General features: G+C 37.8%; 1 protein-coding gene across 1 annotated transcript in view; it reads right to left on the bottom strand.

Moving 5' to 3' along the window:
* hydin (HYDIN axonemal central pair apparatus protein) overlaps window positions 1-18,514 on the bottom strand; it is a 48,572-nt gene that overhangs the window by 23,462 nt on the left and 6,596 nt on the right. Inside the window, exons 3-4 of the mRNA XM_088079754.1 lie at window positions 12,786-12,905; window positions 9,168-9,300 (exon numbers count right to left, since the gene is read on the bottom strand). Coding sequence (XP_087935880.1) covers window positions 9,168-9,254 — 87 coding nt within the window. The 5' untranslated portion in view covers window positions 9,255-9,300; window positions 12,786-12,905. The remainder of the gene's footprint in view (window positions 1-9,167; window positions 9,301-12,785; window positions 12,906-18,514) is intronic.

Raw genomic sequence — 18,514 nt, 5'->3', positions numbered from 1 at the left:
CAATGCAAAAATTTTGAGGTCTGAAATTGCACCACTGCACTTGAACTGATGTGACTCCAACAGTTTTTAAATGAACAAGGGCAAGTTGTCATTGACCCAAAGCACCCCAAAACGGCAGCACATATCATCCATTTGCAAAGCTGCAGTGCCAGCAGGTTCAGGGCTGCAGCTCTGGACCTGCAGTTTGGCACAGAAACCAGAGGCAATTCTTCCTCAAAATGTATAAATGTTATTGTGTGCAGGCAAAATATGTATAATCTTCTGAAATATTGCTTGCAATCAATGAGCGTTAGACATTTTTAAAGTCAGTCATGAGTATTGTTTTAATAAACATGCTTAAACTGAGAATGCTTCTTGTGCCTCAATGTAAGGCAAACTCACTTATTTTATGAGAAATTTAGTCTTTTCATAAACCTTTTTTGCTAATATTAATTCTAACTTTGGTGTTATTTTCAGTTTTTTTAAATAATATTAATCCTTAATGTTGTCTTATTAATACTGGAAAAAATACACATTCTTAAAATAAGTTAAATTAAGAGACCAAAATACTTGTTTTAAACAAGTCTATCAAGTTTTCATTGGTTGTAATGAGCACAGGTTGCTTGAATTTTGACATTTTTGTCTAGTTTTAAGGCCCATTACGGTCTTTCAGTGGCTTGAAATTAATGATCATTTTAAGAATTCTAGTTAAGCAAAATCTGCTTCCATTTTTCTCAATTGAAGGCTGTTTCATAATATTTAAGAATATTTTTATTTTCAAGCAACATTTGGTGTTTTACCAGCACACATTTCTATTTGGGTAATTAAGAAATAACAAATTAGGTGAAAAATGTGAACCAAATGCATGCACAAGTTGAACAAGTTAAACAAAAAATGCACAAAAAAATGAGCTGTAACCACTGTATGAGTGCATAGCAGAGGTGAGGTGAGTTAGCCAGTGCAGACATACAGATGCACCAAAGTGCACACGGTAGTAGTGTGACTTTATTGTCTGCTTAGGACATCATTACTCCACTTTATCTTTACATAGAAAACCGTTTGCTAAATAGTTTGCTGCATTAGTAATGCCCTGAATGTCACATACACAATATTTAAGCACATTTGCTCATACATCAGCAAACAGATACAACTGTAAGTGATGACACATAACCTTCCTTTCCTATAGCTTGTTCTTCTGGTGAGAAACATGGAGCTACTTATATTTAAAAGATGCTCACATGGCGCATAAATAAGTGAGTTTCTGCTTAACTCATAGACTTTACGCTGTGATGACATCACAGATTTTTAAATAACTTTACAAATATAAAATCTTTATGGATCAAAAAAATCCTCATAGGAAGAGTTGCATCTCAAGCAGACTGAGATTTTGCAATCGTATGAGTTTAGTGGAAGCTACACTCTGCAACATGGATCTTAATAAACTTGGGTACAACATCAAGTTTAATGTACGCACACTGTGCTTCATCATCTACTGAATCGCTGGCTACAACCGACATCCATTGGCATCAAAACACATGAACAAACATCCTCGGCGTGCGTCATCCATCTACGCCACTGTAGTGGTAAAAACAAAATGTAAACAAACAAATGGAGCCCTTGCTATAGAGGTATTTATGTGTGTCAGAGAAGTCTGAAGAAGAGGAAGAGGAGAATGTGGATGTGGTTGTGACTGGGGGGAAAAATGGCCAGCTTGGCACACTAGTTTTACAACGAGAGCTCAGAGTATTAGCGCCTATTCACATTTAGCATTCATTAGCAGAGTCGCGCGAATCAGTGTATCATTTCATGCTGCATTTCTATTGGTTGGTTGGTAGACGTAGGTTGAAACAGCAGTCGTACAGTGCAAATGTCTGATCCTGTCAGAATTTTATCTCAGATTGCATGACCATGATAATAGCCATCAATGAACCTCTCTCACTTTGTGACGAAGGACCACTGTTTTAGAGCCATGACCAAAGACATCGCCATGTTTCTGTTGTTTCTGACATGTCAGGCTAACAACCTGTTCATAAGGACTAAAGCCATAAATATAACATAAGAAACAAATGTTTTTTTTCATTTATGTTTACTTAACAAAGGCAGTCAGGCCGAGATCCAGATTTGTTTTTTTCTCACAAGACCTGGCAAATAAATCAATGAAGACACCAGAGAAGTGGGGTAGGACTCAGTGATGAATCAACCAAAGCACGGACAGTTTCCAGGAGATTTATCCTCCACAATAATAAGCAAATGTGTTGAATTTTCATAAGATAAGCCATCCCATTAGGTTTCAAGTCCTGCTCAATGCAGGCTGCATAGAAGAGCTTTTAATCCATCTCTGCCTGTGCTTGAACACGACTGAGCACAAGTGATTAATTGGGACCTGAGATACCTCATTTCTGAGTAACATGAAAGCCTCAATTGAAGTAAAACTCTCCCAGTGTGACTTATTTAGTGTTGAGCTGCATCAACAACAAATTGACCCCAATCCTAGTTAAGGGGAAAAAAACACAAGGTAGACTGTGAAGAATGTAGGCTGGTTAAATCTGTACAATGACCGTACGTGCCCTACAGTAAAAACACATATTACAATTCAAGAAGAGCTCGCTTTTGCTTCCAACGGTCCAATTATCACTGAGATTTCCATCATGTACCTGGAGGCAGAAAGAGGAAACACTAAAAAACAAAGCTTGGCATAGTTCCACAGGTCTTTGCTTTTACTGCAGGAAAGACTAGAAACTGTGAGATATCATTGGATGGAGGAGAACAAAAGACAACACAGAGGACAGAGGATGAGTGATAGAAGGAAATGAAGGGGAAAGAAAGAAGAATTGGGGAACACAGAGAGAAAAAGCAATTATCTCCCAGCATCCGGATGCTATGACAGCAGTTGACAGGCAGGGAGAGCTGCAGCTTATTGCTAAGCTTTCATCACAGCTGTCCACCAAGCCGTCCTTCCCCCTCCCACTTTCCCTTCCCATAATTTCTCTATGTACACAGCGAGAGAACTTCTAAACCCCCTCAGCTACCTTTGATTACATACAGCAGCTCTGCAGTGTGTGTGTGTGTGTGTGTGGAGAGTGTGGATGCACGTGCTTGTACTTTTGGGTGTTGGTTCATGCATGAACGCTTGCTGTTTGAGTGTGTGCGCTCTCCTTTTCTAAAAGGCTGCTGTGCTGAGGTCCCTTCGGTGCTATAGCCCTGTCAAAGCAGATGCCTCAGCGCTCCCTAAGAGCTGTCCGTCTTTTCATTTAAATCAGCAGCAGTGACAGATGAGTGTGGTGTGTGGTGTGTGTGTGTGTGAGAGAGAGAGACAGAAGGAGAGGGTTACTGGAGCAGCACAGACTCTCTGCTCACTTTCAAGGCAAAACAAGGATTGTCTAAAACGGCACAACAGAAAACAAGCGAGCTGAGCAAACGATTATCTTTAAAAGACGCACTGGCTTTTAACTGACAATTGTAAATAAAGACGCGGCGTGTACCTGCATACTACATGCAAATTGACACACTAACACACACATGCTCACACAGGCAACATCAGCCAGCTTATGCTGAAGTCTCCAGCGGCCCCTCAGCAGAGTAAAGCCTTCTGCAGCAAGCTGACCTGAAACATACATGAGCGTGAGGGAGACAGGGAAAGGTGCTAAATTAAAAATGATAGTCTCTTGATGGGCTGTAAGTGGTGTTCTGGACCTGGACTGGCCCTCCTATTATAAAAGCTTAATGCCGCTGAGCGCCGTAACTGTTACCAGTCCTTCAGCAGACCTGCCTGTTTGCGTGGCCAGTCAGTACCCGTGCTCCTTTAAGGTCACGCACACAGGTTAAAAAAAAAACTTTTATAGAACACAAAAACTGAAAAACAAAACACTCATCTACAGACATTTTTTTATAGATCTGATTAAGTTTTTTTTACTGAATACAATCATCATTAAAGAGCTATACATAAAAGTTTTATCAGGTCTCTCTCAGCTCTGGGGAAAAGCATCACAATAATTAAATGATAAACTCAAAATGAATGAATATAAATCTGGATTCAGAACACTTCAGCTCTTATCCACCATTATCCAATCATAAACAGGCAGGTTTTTCACAAGGTGACTTTGATGTGGTCGAGTTTCGGGACTACTGACTACTGATAACGGAATGACTGTCGTGTCAGCATGCTACACAATTTCCCCTCACACACACACACTCACACACACACACACACACACACACACACACACACACACACACACACACACACACACACACACACACACACACACACACACACACACACACACACACACACTGCCTCACAGTAAAAATGGAGGTATTGCTACACTATATATCCACCCAGGTGACGCATAGCTAAGGGTGAACTCAAAGTCTTTTTGTTTCTGCGTGTGAAACTGGCGTTGCTCTACTGTATTTTTTGAACACCATGGGATTATTCTATCTTTTAGGGAGCTTTGAGCTGAAATTAGCTTTAGAGGAGACTTTGATGTGGCCGGCTCGGGTCAGGAGAAAGGCTGATTTGATTCTGATTAAAGCATCCCTCCAGTTAATCAATCCAGCCGGTCATGTTTGCTATTTTCAGCTACCGATGTTTAACTGGGAGCTCACATGAAATGTGAAACTAATTGCTCTTTTCTCATCGTCACATACTGCACTGTAAAAATTGGTAGGGTTCTGCAGTGAAACCTTCAGTTTTTAAAGAAGTATTTCACTGATATAAAGGGGATGGTCATATAAAACACAGCTGTCTATGCAGTAGAAAGACACAAATACTTTTGAAATTGGTGCTACATGACCAGAAAAAGGGGTGCTTTTTCTCAAGAGGTAGAAAACCTACAACTACCAGAATGCAGTGCACCATACCAGACCAATAAACACTCCTGCTGGCAAGTGATGTAAAGCAAACTTATCCATTTGACACAGTGGTGGCCGGCTGGTAACAAACGTTCTTGTATTACAGTTAAACAGTGAGCTAAAATATGTTTCTAAAAACATTTGAGAAAAGAATTTTGTTGATTATGCAGCCACCCTGTGGACAGGGGCGGTGACGTTACCACTATTAAAACCATAAAATACAACTGTCTAAGATCCTGCTCCTGGTGCTTCTTTTTTTAACTGGATATCTAACTGATAAAAAGTGGCCACTTTAATTGCTAATGGTATTATTTGCTATTGTGGGTGTTTATATTGCATACTGCACTAAGTGGGAAGGAAGCAGCATAACGTCCACTTCCTGTTTACAAACTTTCTCCATTACAGCTAAATATAGTAATATACAGTAAAATAATCTTGCAGTAACGTTATCTTGGTTTTTATTTGATGCTTAGTTTTACTGTTTTATCAGATTTTGGTGTGAATAGAGAAGAGATAGCGAGGCACAGGTGTGTCTCTTGATCAGCTGTTTACTCTTTGTGTTGCAGAGGCGGCAGCATTGGTGGCGGACAACACAAAAATAGTACAGCTTATAGGGATGTCTGGCCACTGGTTAGATGGGGGAAAGTTTACCACAGTTCGTTTACACATACTAGCCACCTTGAATTAACACAAACTGGTTGAAAATCGATGAAGTATCCCTCTAAATTAATGTTACATATTTGCCATTCCTAATCCATCTCCTGAATCAATGTAATGTGTTAAAAACAGAGAGCTAAAACATTTTCAACAGACTAAAGCCCAATTAAATCATCCCTTTCAACAGACTGGTGTCTTCCAGCAACTTTCTCCTTTTACCTCTAATTGATCCCCTTGTGTGTCGACAGCAGAAGTCAAAAGCTTCGTCCTTTTGCCTTTGATGTTAAGGAGTCTGGCTAATTGTGCAGGCGGCCTACCCTAAAATAACGTGTGACCAATAAGTTTAACAGTACAGTACAAGCACAAGTGTGGGTAGAGACCAGGAATCCCTCACACTGCTAACAAGATTATCATAAATGAGTAGATTCAACACCAAAACGCAAATTTAGAAGGAAAATAGTACTGCAAGTTTCCATTACAATTGCATGAGTCATTAGTTTATTGCAATGCTTGAGGTGAGTCTCGACAGAAGAACAAACAAAATGAATTTAAAAAAACTAATAAACAAACCGTGGATTTGTCTACGTTTTTTTTTGTTTTTTTTTTTAATTCTGTGCAGAGAATTAACATTTTGCTATTTGTGTCCAAGAAATGGCAACATTTAAATGTTGCCATTAAACTAAACTAAACTAAACTATCTATGAGTCCAAAGAGAACGTTTTGGGAGTCCGCTGTACAACCAGACAGGCTAAAAACATCGACATCCCATAGAATCTTTTCTTTCATTATATATATATTTATATATATATATATATATATATGAAAGATCAAGTCGACTCTCCACTGCATTATCTAGGTGTGTTAGTCCGACTTCAAGAAATTTGATTCGATTCGATTCGATTCGATTCAAAGGGAGAAGAGAGGAGAGGAGAGGAGAGGAGACAAGTCCTCAGAGAAAGCTCCACTGAGCAGTAAATACAGTACAGCGCAGCCATCATGGGCTGAATCGTCACTATGTTCACAGCCGAGTTCCCTGAGGATGTTATAGATTCTCCTCATTATCATTACTTATGTCACCTTTGACTTCACAGCCCCAAACAGAAAAAAACACACGAGCTCCAAAATACCTTGTTAGTATCTACCCACCTGCTACATTTAAGGTTAAAGGATCCATCTTTAACCTTCCATCCACCTAATCCAAAACCAGTCATATTCACACAAGTAAATACAGGACAATTCCAAATGTACACGGTTATATTTGAAAACATAGATTTTTCTACACATTTTGGCTATTTTTTTTCCATAAATGAGGCAATATTTCATGCAATAGTGAATGTGAACAAAGTAGTGCTAGCTCTAACATTGCTAACAGGATTTCTAACTAGGGCTTGGAGAAAATTGATATAGCGTAATATCACAATATGTTTATGTGGCAATATTATATCGTCACACAGATGCCAAGTATCAATTTAAAAAAATGTAATATAACAAATACAAATGAAACTTTTGGTAGCCCACTACAATAGGGTAATCATATATTCACACGAGCAAATACAGGGCTTTTCCTTACATATGCGGTTTTATTTGAAAATGTCAATTTTTCTAAGCCTTTTGTCTATTTTTTTAATGCATCAGAAATGAGGCGACATTTCATGCAATAGTGAATGTGGCCTGATGTAAAGGTTACGGTTATATCACTGTCTGTTGGTTTGGCATGCTCTTGACACAACGTTTTCATTTGGATGGAGATCTTTTCATAATAACGCTTGTGTGGACGGAAATGTTTTTAGAGAGCAAAGGATGGAAAAACCCTGTTTTCAAAAATACCCCTGTCTGTAAAGGCACACATGCAGTGTACTAGGTTTGAAATCAGGCGGCAAAAAGACAGTTAGAAAGGAGACAATGCACAGGTAATTGGTACAGCTAGGGCAATCTATCTGTGAAGGGCTGCTGCTGATAAGTGAATAGATGGAAAAAAACTCATAAGGGTTGCATATTTAACAAAGTCACAACAAAACACACACATGCAATAATACTGAAAGCAGTAAGTAGTAGAGTGAAACAAAGTGGCTGCACGTCACTTAAGTGAATGCATGTCTGGTAGCCATTATCATCAAACCCTGAGCTACACTGAGAAAGCTACAGTAACCATTGTGTGTGTGTGTGTGTGTGTGTGTGTGTGTGTGTGTGTGTGTGTGCGACAGTGCCGATGGTGGACCCTGTTTAGCAGTCCCGCTCTGCTTCAGGGTCACCATTGCTGCAGAAAGAGAATCTCATTATGGTGTTTACCTCAGTGATTACAGTAAACACATTCATCCTTTTAGTTCCACTCCATTTGACACTGCTGATTACGCAAGATTTTGCTTCCATCCGTGTGTGTGTGTGTGTGTGTGTTTGTTTGACTCTGCTGTATGTACTTGTGTGCATGTGTGGGCCACATCCTAACAGATACAATGAGAAGATGCACTTTGTTAAAGTGACACTTCTATTATTGTTTGTAGTTTTGCCGTGTGGGTTCATGTTGTGTGTGTCACAAAGGAAAAAAAAAGTTGCATTAATACTAAATCGCCACATTTAGAGGGAGCCAAATGAAATCTATTTGTGTGAGAAAGTAGGCGGATTTCCATTAAACTTCAAATTGTGCAAATTGAAATTGTGAATATGCAATAATGGAAACATCAATTTAAAAAAAAAACTCCTATTTCTGCAAAAAAACTGCTATGGAAACACTTTTTTCGCTTTTATAGGTCACATGATGGTAGGAACTGGCTCCCTCGGGAATGATGCAACAGGCTCTACAAGAGGTGTTATTACATCGCATAACTCTTCAAAAGTTGAGCGTAAAAAAAACAAAAACCTCATGGTTCAGCCAGAGATATCTCAGGGTATCACTACATTCATTAGGATTAATTCTTTGGGGGTACTAAAAGTCTGTAAAAAATTCAATGGCAATCAACAACAAAACCATCTTTGGACTTTGGACTGACTGACCATTTTTGGTATCCCTGGAGTAACGCTTCTTGCAAAGCAAAAAACTGTTGACAGTGGCGCCCACTGTAAAACAGTCATGACACACAGAGGGGATTATGTTACCTTTAATATAATGTTACTCCATTTAATGCTGACCTTTGCTTCTCAGGTGCCACTTTCTCCCACTGTTTCAGTAAAAGAGTCGACCAGAGGATGTGCTGGTGTAACCTGATACCTGACCCTTGACCCTTTACCTCAGGGAGACTCAACTTGCTTTGCTTGGGGGCCACTTTTGCAAATAACAGGAGACCAGGGGCCAGTCACAGCAGCCCCATACATGTTTCAAGGATTTCAGGAAATTTCTAGGATTTTAAGAAGTTTTTAGGGACTTGAGGATGTTTCTCAGATTTTAGGGACATTTCTAAGACTTTAGGATGTTTCCAGGATTAAGGACATTTCTATAATTTGTGTAAGTTTCTAACATCTCTTGGATTTCAGGACATTTCTCAGAAAGAGAAAGAGTGCTTACTTAAGAGTATTGTCTTTCTAATTTTACATTCTTACCCGCATCCTATCCTCTGCTTCCCTACAGGTCTGATTACAACTTTATCTGATCATCTTATCTAAATTCATTATCAGCCATCAGTAAATCTAGACTTATGTATGGTACTCTATGGAGCAGTCAACCTCCCCTCTGTCATCCGTACCTTGTTCCCCTCCAGGGGCTGAAGTCGACAGTAAAAGCAGCAAACAGTCCTGGCGCAACCGTTCTGCATCCTCTGGACCGCCCACATGGAAACACTCTGCGTCCTCCATCTCCAGCTTCACTTGTCATGGAACCTTGGCAAAAAAAAAAAAAATAAATCTCACAAACTTTATGAAATTGCAAACCACACACAGTAACAAACACAGAGCCAGGTACACACACACACAAGTGATGATTTATTCATTATTACTCGATGGTGTCTTGTACAAATTGCAGTGATAAATCTCCTCCAATCCCCCATGACCTTTTCCAATCATTCTGCTCCCTGTACACACACACCCCAAACACACACACACACACACACACACACACACACACACACACACACAAACAAACACACAGATGCTGTAAACTTTTTTCTCCTGCTGTGGTCAAAGCTTCCATATCCCAGCTGATAGTTATTGAAACATCAGCTCAGCAGCCATGCACTCAGTAGATGTTTTTCTCTCAAATTTTGGTTGCAAATTTGTTAAATCAATGATAGTGAGCATCTGTCATTTACATCCACCTGGCAGGTGTTGTATATCAAGAGGCTGATTAAACAGCATCATGTGCAATTTTATTGCACAACATAACGCAACAGATGTTCCTAATTTTGAGGGAGCTTGCCGCTGGCAGGCAGGAGTGCATGAATGTCTTTCAGAACTGTTGCCTGTAAACTTATAGGCCATGTCCAATGTTGTTCCCCTGAATTTGTAAAAGTTCAAAGTCCCTTTATTTGTAACTAAGGGTAAATTTATTGTGAAGACAGGAAATTCAGCACAATCCAAAACAAGACTCCCAAACACAAACAAACAAATTTGTGGTCAAAATTTCAGAGAACTAAGCTTTTTGTGAGAGTAGAAAAGGTAGCCTATTCAATCTTTAACTTCAACTTACAAAAAATAAGAACAAAAACAAGTGTTACACTTAATTTGTGCAAAATTAGCATAACATTATACATCTACCAGACTTTTTTGGAAGCATATGGTATTGTATTATTATTATGTATAAATGTATAACCTGCATTAAATGCAGGTTATCTTAAGTTAGTGGGAACACCTATGAATTCATATTGTTGATTTTTTTCATTCTTAAAGGTAGGTTTGACATTTTGGAAGATAAAACTTATTTACTCTCTTGCGTTTAAGATGAGAATATCGACAACACTCTTTAATTAGAGTTGTTATCAATCTTCTTATCTAATTCTCAGCAAGAACACAATAAGCACGTTTTCTAAAATGTTGAACTATTCCTTTAAGAGTTTATAATATGTATGAAAAATATGCCTCGTATCAGTTAACTTAAGTTATTTTCATTTACTTCTATCACTTTATTGCCAGTCAAAGAATATAAATAATACTTTATTGTATATTAAAGCACACCATTTTGTGGCTTTTAGGATGACCTAAAAGATCTTTCTGGTCATTGCTTTTGCTTACCACCTACAGTGGCCAACCATGGGGCTCATTCAGATTCACATTTGCATATCTGACAGTCAACAAAATCTGTGAACAGGGTGAGATACAAAAATAGGCCCTCCTAATTATGATGAGGGGGCATTTATTAATTTCATAGAAATCTCACAAACTTTTGATGGCATTTTGCTCCAAGCCCCCTGTTAAATTCTTGCTCTAAAAGTACAGAGTGCTCAGTCACATTGGTTGCCCTTTGCCCATCAATTAGTGTCTGCTGACGAAGGGAAAGCAACTTTGGTACAATGTTAATGACCTTAGCGGACAGCACATGTTCTGTATGCAGGAGATGAATGGTAAAATAATGAGATGTTTGAATGTCAATGTCTTTTTATTTTTCTCATCTTCTCGGGCAGTTGTTAATGTATTTAGTTCCCTTTCTATGCTCTCGTCAAAGCCACAAGACTGCATTGAAAAAACAGTAATTTTGGCTCTCTTAGCACGGGAGCTGCTGGTCTACGGTTGCCTTGATCAGTTAGTTAGTTTGTGTTAGTATTAGGATTGGGCCTGTGTGTACATTTTCAATATTAAGCCAAACACCGGGCCAGTTTACTGAATTTTACCAGGTGTCCTGATTGACTCAGCAGCTGCTCCTGAGAATGACACCGTGTCCAAAGAGACCAGACAGTCTATCGATCATGTAGCATCACATATCATTGGAGCTCTAATCCATTTAAAAATGCACTTCTGTTACTTTAAGTAAACAAATAACGCACCCATCAGCTGTGAGATCAGACTGGAGACGTTAAGGGTGAGTAGCAGACTTGCTACCTTTGCAATGTTACATTTTAAAGCAGAAAACCCAAATTTATATCGTCATATTCACTGGAAATTGCATAAAGTATAGCCAACAGCAGGTAAAGCTTTCAAAGCCACTGACAGGAATAAACAGAAAAAAAGCATCCCATGAAAGTTCAGCTAACACACCTGCAGCCAGTGAGGATACTTTTTTCCTCAGCTATGAATCCAAAATGGTGTCATATTGGTGCTGTTCTAGTTACTTTTTAAGAGAATAACTTTGCCATGTCTCCTCTCATCACACCAAAAAGTAAACAAACACGGGCGTGTGCCGCGCTCCCACCTCCCCTGTCAGCTGAAATTTGATCTCTGTTATGTTGCCGACACCAGCCGCCTCAGCTTGGCAGTAAATTACACACGATCTGTTTGAGTGGCTGTGTTTACCATTAACAAACATAATATTTTATTAATCGAGCTATCATATTGCTTATTACTAATGCAATTTGAGTTGTATTTAGCACTGTGGTAGGCTACTTTTAAAGTTGTGAAAACTGGAAACTGAGCCTTATGTGACTTTGTAGAGTCTGAAGTAATCCTTTTTACATACAAAAGTCCCACAATAACACAAACAATCTAACTAACTGAGGCAGCAGCAGCAGAGCAGCAGCAAGCTATTTAGCTTGTGTGTCCACACGCCTGCCGCTTCTCCGAACTGGAAAGGTGTCAGCCAACATCTACCGTAGATAATACACTGATTATGTATAAGTACCTCATACAAACCTACCTTAAAAGATCCAAACTATCCCTTTAAATGTGTTTCCAATACAAATTCTCCTATAGTAATGTCTAAGTATTGCATAAGTAAGACTGGGAACATGTTACAGGAGCAGTTTTATATACATTATTATATATCCTTGTGGTCTGGGAGTCTTTTGTAGCGGGGAGGCATTTGTCAAAATCTGATGCAGAATCTATTTTTGAGTTTTGAACGTTATGGTGGACTCCCCAGGGTTTCATTCTGTAAAGATGAAAGTCAGCAGCTGAAGCTTGTCTGCAGATAGCGGTGGTGATAGCAAACTCCTGTCCAACTTTTATCTTTTGCCGTAGGCTGTTGTCATCTCACAGCTGTCACTGATGGTATTGGACCAGCCTCTAGTTAGCATTTCAAGCTAAAAGAAAAACAATGGCATGTTTTAACGGCTCCATCAACCTAGTTATTAGTGCTTGTTGTCACCTTTCACTACTGTGTCATTTGCATCCATTTTTTTCTGGTTGCTCTCTCATAAGATTTTTTTTTTAAGTAAAGTGAAATTATAGCAAGTTATTAAGCTACAGAGGCATCACAACATTTGCTGAACTTAACTTACTGATGCATAGCCTCGGTCATGTCAAGCAGTTCCAGGATGCAGGACTGGTTCATCTTGTTGGTGTTAGCCAGGGGCTCTTCTGCACCGTAACATCTCGTCAGTGTAAACAGATGGAGTCACCTGCAGACACACAGCAGCCCAGGTTATTAAGCTGATTGATTTCAGTCTCTTAATTCAGCAGTGATGAGGCACCACCTCAACCAAGACTGTTACCAATGGTAGAGAAAACTGGAAAAAGATAATGAGCTCAAGAGCTGTCACATTAAAGCTGTCAGCAAAGACAATATATGCACAGACACCTGCATTAAAAACTCTTCTATAAACTGATTTCATCTGCTTGAAAAGTGTTCTCTTCAGTGAGGACTACCTGCAGCATTTTGTGGTTAATATCCTCTCCACACAATCCTCTGACACCTCTTTATCAGAGCACCAGAGGCAAAGAAACATCTAACTGCACTTAGCCTATTTCAAGGTTAGGTCAGAGGGATTTTAGCTTAAAATCTAGATGAATAATGCAGCAGAGGGGGTTATCTTATATGCAATATTCAATAGCTGCCAGTTAGGTGTGTATTCATAATACGCATCGTTCTATTATTCAGGGACAACAAAGTTGCTCGAGTAAACACTGTTCTTTAAAAAGCTGTGAAATGATGTGGCTTCTCATTAGAAGATAACTTCTCCTAAATTATAATCATTTGGTGCTGACATGGAGAGATACGGGCAATAATAGCTCACAGTACTTTAAACACCGTGTTGTGGGATATAATGGTTGCATTGCTTTATATACTATGAATATATATTATTGTCCTGTTATATGTGCATTGTTTTTTTATTACACCGTCACCTACTAATAGACATAGAGCAGTGACACTCAACTTACGGCCCGCAGGCCAATTCTGGCCCATGATGGGATGTTGGGTGGTCCCCCAACCGTTTGTTTTAATTCACAGTCAAAAATACAGTGATTCACACTAGGATTTTTTTGCACTTTTAGTATACATAGGGTGCCAGAGCGCATAAAACAGCTTCAAAACAGAGCTTGTTTATCAAAATAAGTGCCTGTGGAGGATTCCCTGATCCCCAACAGAGGTCTTAGCTAAGCCCCCAATGTCCCAAAATCCCAACAATGTCCAAAAGTCCTAGAAATACTAGATATGTCCTGACATCCTAGAAACGCCCTAGAATTCTAGACATTTCCTGAAATCCTAGAAATGTGCTAAAATCCTTAAACATCCTAAAACCCTTAAAATGTCCTACAATCTTAGAAAATTCCTAATATTCTAGAAATGTCCTGAAATCTAACAAATGTCATAAAATCGAAGAAGTGTCCAAAAGTACTAGAAATGTCCTGACATCCTAGAAACATTCTAAAATTATAGAAACATTGGAAAATCTTTGAAATATCCCAAATTCCAAGAAAAATCCTAAAATCCTAGAAACATCCTAATATTCTAGCAATGTGCTATAATCCTGGCAATGTCTTGAAATCCTATGAATGTCCCAATATCCGAGAAACCTCTTTAAATACTAGAAATGTGTTAAAAATGTCCTAAAATCCTTGAAACATCCTAAAATCCTGTAAATGTCCCCCAATCCAAGAAATTTCCTTAAATACTAGAAATGGCCTGAAATCCAAGAAATGTCCTGAAATGCTAAAAGTGTCCTAAAGTACTAGAAATGTCCTGACATCCTAGAAACGTGCAAAAATTATAGAAACATCGGAAAATCTTTGAAATATCCTAAAATCTACAAAACATCCTAAAATCCTAGAAACGTGTTGAAATTCTAGGAATGTGCTGAAAATGTCCTAAAATACTCGAAACATCCTAAAATCCAATAAATGTCCTACAATCCAAGAAATTTCCTTAAATACTAGAAATGTCCTGAAATCCTAAAAAAATCGTAAAATCCTACAAATGTTCTAAAATCCTAGAAATATATATGGGGCTGCTTCCAATTGGCCCCTGGCCTCCTGTTATTTTGTAAAAGTGGTCCAGCAGCAAACCAAGTTAAGTATTCCTGACAAAGAGACATTTAGAAGACTTAAACTACTATAGTGACCGCTGTTATTTAATCATTAATTAGTGTATGCACTGGCCTGATTTCTGTTATTACCCAGACACTGAGGAAGACAAGGTTTGTTAGATACTAAAAACAAGCTATCACCAAACTTCATATCAACATAATCAGCTGTAAGGACATAGCATCGAGTTTATGTGAATCTCATTTTGACCTGTTAAAAACCAAATTTAAGTAAAGCAACAGTACCTCTAACTTTTGTCCCCAACTCTCGATAACGTCACAGACACAAGCAGCCAAGGAGAAAGCAGGGACCTAAAATTGCTGAGGTCACTGCAACCAAACACTGCAGTCAGGTATTGATTTCTGTTCCCTCTAAGAAGCCAAGGTAATTATTAGGACAATTTCTCATTTGAAGCAGCTTCTTTAAAAGGATGGGACAATGTCCAACATGTGGGTCACAGGAAATTGGGCCCCTGTTAATTCATGAGAAAACCTGGTTTCATGGTCTGATTCATTTTGGCTGGATACTTCTAATTCTTTAAGCCTTAAAATGTCAGGTTTTTGTCATGATGCCACTATGTTTTAAGATGGAAAAAAAAACACAATATACTACATTCTTATCACAGTTTAGATTATCACAGTCTAGGATATGTCAATAATTAGCAGCAACAATGTTTTTTATAAATTAATATTTTTTGTGCAATATTAAATACTCACAGTCATACCGCTCTGCACATAAAAAGCGCTTTTCAAAATCAGGCTCTCAAAAATGTCATTCATTGATACCATTTTTCAACTTTCATTGAGTTTATTTTTTATTCCAACATCAGTCCTTATCATAAATATCAAATATTCATCAATTTTAGAATTGTTAACCCTTTAAATGTCAGGTTTTTGTCATAAAGTCAGTATGTTTTAAGATGAAAAAAAAAAAACACAAAAAATAATATTTTCAATATATACTACTTTGCAAACTTGCAAAGTAGATTTTTTTACATGATCACAGCCTGAGATATGTCAATAATTAGCAGAACACTGATTGTAACCGTGGAAACAGCATGTAGTTTCTCACTATGCCAAACATGGTTAAAATGACATCATCGGGCAAGAAATACTAAAAATAATCATTTCCAAGGCAAAAGCCCAGAATGACGTAATACAATGCATGTTTTTATGCGTTGATGGCTGTGGGATCAAAAACTGCAGTTTGAATGAGTTTCAGTGGGGCTTTTTTTGCACTTAACAGTATGAATGTAACAATTTTGTTTACACAGTGTATTTTAGCCGTAATCTAGGAGCTGAGCTGGAAATTCCAAGATTAAAAAAATACACAATCTTGCCAAAATGTATCATATGACCTATAGAAGCGGAAAAAGTGTTTCAATTGCAGTTTTGTGAAATATTTTCGAAATACCATCTCACGTGAGCAGAAAAACTTTTTAACGATAAATGGGAGGGGTTTTTTTTAATATACGTGTTTCCATTAGATGTATTTTATATACGCAATCGGGTTAATGGATGTATGATAGATAGTATGTCCCATCTTATTTTCAGCAGACAAACTTGATGAACTTGTCCCACTCTGACTCTCTAACACACACGTAGACACAGATGCAGGCACACACACACACAAAACCAATGCTAACTGAGCTCTCTCTTTCTGTGTGTGTGTGTGTGTGTGTGTGTGTGTGTGTGTGTGTGTGTGTGTGTGTGTGTGTGTTCAAGAGGGTCATTATAAGGACAAGTGGGACTACAAAGGGGATTTAAAAGCCCAGTGAGCGTGATGACAGGGCAGGAATTTCTAATCGAGTCTACAACTTAACAAATCCACTCATTTATCCCTCTTGACTGACTGTGTTCATGACAGATTTATTTGGACTGATATCTTACAGAGATTACTAATCTTTGACCCTGATCACCACTGGTAGGCTAAATATTTTTCCCACAGACCTCCATCTGAGAATGTCTTTTTTTTTTTTTTTACTTCGACTGACATTTCATCAAGCTTTAAATCAAAGTCATAATGTGAGGTTGTAGATTTACTAAACTGTGTATAGCTCTAGTTATAATAGCTTAAATTAAAATTTAAAGAGTTTATTTAAGAGTTTAGAGTTTATTTTTAAAGCTCTTAACGGTCTTGGTCCGAGCTATGTTTCAGATTTGCTTCTATCAGTGGAGTCTCTGTAACCCTTAGGTCTGAGATCTTTTAATAGTCCCAAAAGTTAGAAAAAATACTGGCAGTGAGGCATCTTTTTATGACTATGCTCCTCCTCTGTGAAACAGCCTGCCTGAAGACCTAAGGGCAGCAGACGATGTTATTTCTTTTTTTAAAGCAAACCTTTTTAAATATATTTTTTAATTATAATTTTTTTTATTTTTCAAGCATTTTGTTTATTTATCATATCAACATATTTAATATTATTATTATTAATAATAATAATAATGTAATGTTGTTTATTTTATTTTATTTTCTCATTTATTTTACTGATCAATTTTTATCTTTCTAACTATAGATTTTGTCCTGTCCTGATACTTTCTTACTTATAGTAGCGTTTCCTCAGTACCTGTTTTTGATGAGTACTCTGATTTTAGTGCTTTACTTAACTACACAGTCATGCTTTTGATCCACGTGCTTCTGTGTGTGGGGTTGTTTTATTGTAAAAGCACTATGCGTTACAGTTTTGTTTGTATGAAAGGTGCTATGCAAATAAAGTCTGATTGGCTGATTTGATTTCTCATTACACCATAAAGGTTTATAGTTCTCTTGACTACAGCTGTTCAGTTTTGTATTTTCTCTCGCTATCACTTTCATTCTTTCCTTCTAACCTACGAGTCAGCACTTTGAATTGTTGTGCAGCCTCTCTGTTTGTGTGTCTGTGTGAGAGAGAAAGACAGCGAGGGAAACTACCTGTGGGCAGTGTTGGAAGGGTCACTTTTGAAATGTAACAGGTTACAGATTACTAAAAATTTAATGTTATGTATGTATTTTAATAACATCTTCAAAGTAATGTAACTTATAGCATTTGATTACCTTTCCAAAAAATGTTTTAAACAGGGTAATAAAGCTGAAAAGGCCTAAAAAAAAAGCGCATAAATGTTACTCTCAAATAGTTTCAACTGCATTACATAACCCGTGTTGTCCAAAAAATATGCTAAAAGAAGGCATCCCTACACGGCAAAATGATGTAAAGCAACTGAATGATTTTTTTTAAACATATGCATTTTTTTTACTTAATAGACTTTTTTCTGTAACTCCTTTTAAAATCACCAATATTTTTGATAACTTACTTAAATTGTATTGAACATTTTTGTAACTGATGACAATTACATTTATTTTGAAATTTAATTATTGTAACTATGCAGTTAGTTACTCCTCAACACTGCTTGTAGGCTACAACATGTTTCAGTTCTGACAAATACACATTGCTCAGTATTTGAGGTGTTAACCCTTTAAAACCAGAGGAAATTGGCTTGATTTGTTAAAAAAAAAAAAAAAAAACATGGGATGAGGGCGACAAGCGATTGAACAAGAAAACGTACAAGCAAATTACAATGAAAATAACCAAACAAAAATAAAAGTTAAAAAACATAAAGACAGGTTTCTAAGATTTCAGAGGTTTAAATGCTAGGGCCCTCGGGAGCTCTGGGGTCAGCCTGCTGATGGTCCCAAGAGTCAGAACAACATGTGGTAAAGCCGCATTTTGTCA

The sequence above is a fragment of the Plectropomus leopardus genome, chromosome 7, assembly GCF_026936395.1.
Source record: "Plectropomus leopardus strain MGB_pleo_1.0 chromosome 7, ASM2693639v1, whole genome shotgun sequence".
NCBI lineage: Eukaryota > Metazoa > Chordata > Actinopteri > Perciformes > Serranidae > Plectropomus > Plectropomus leopardus.
This window is presented reverse-complemented; position numbering and strand designations above follow the sequence as displayed.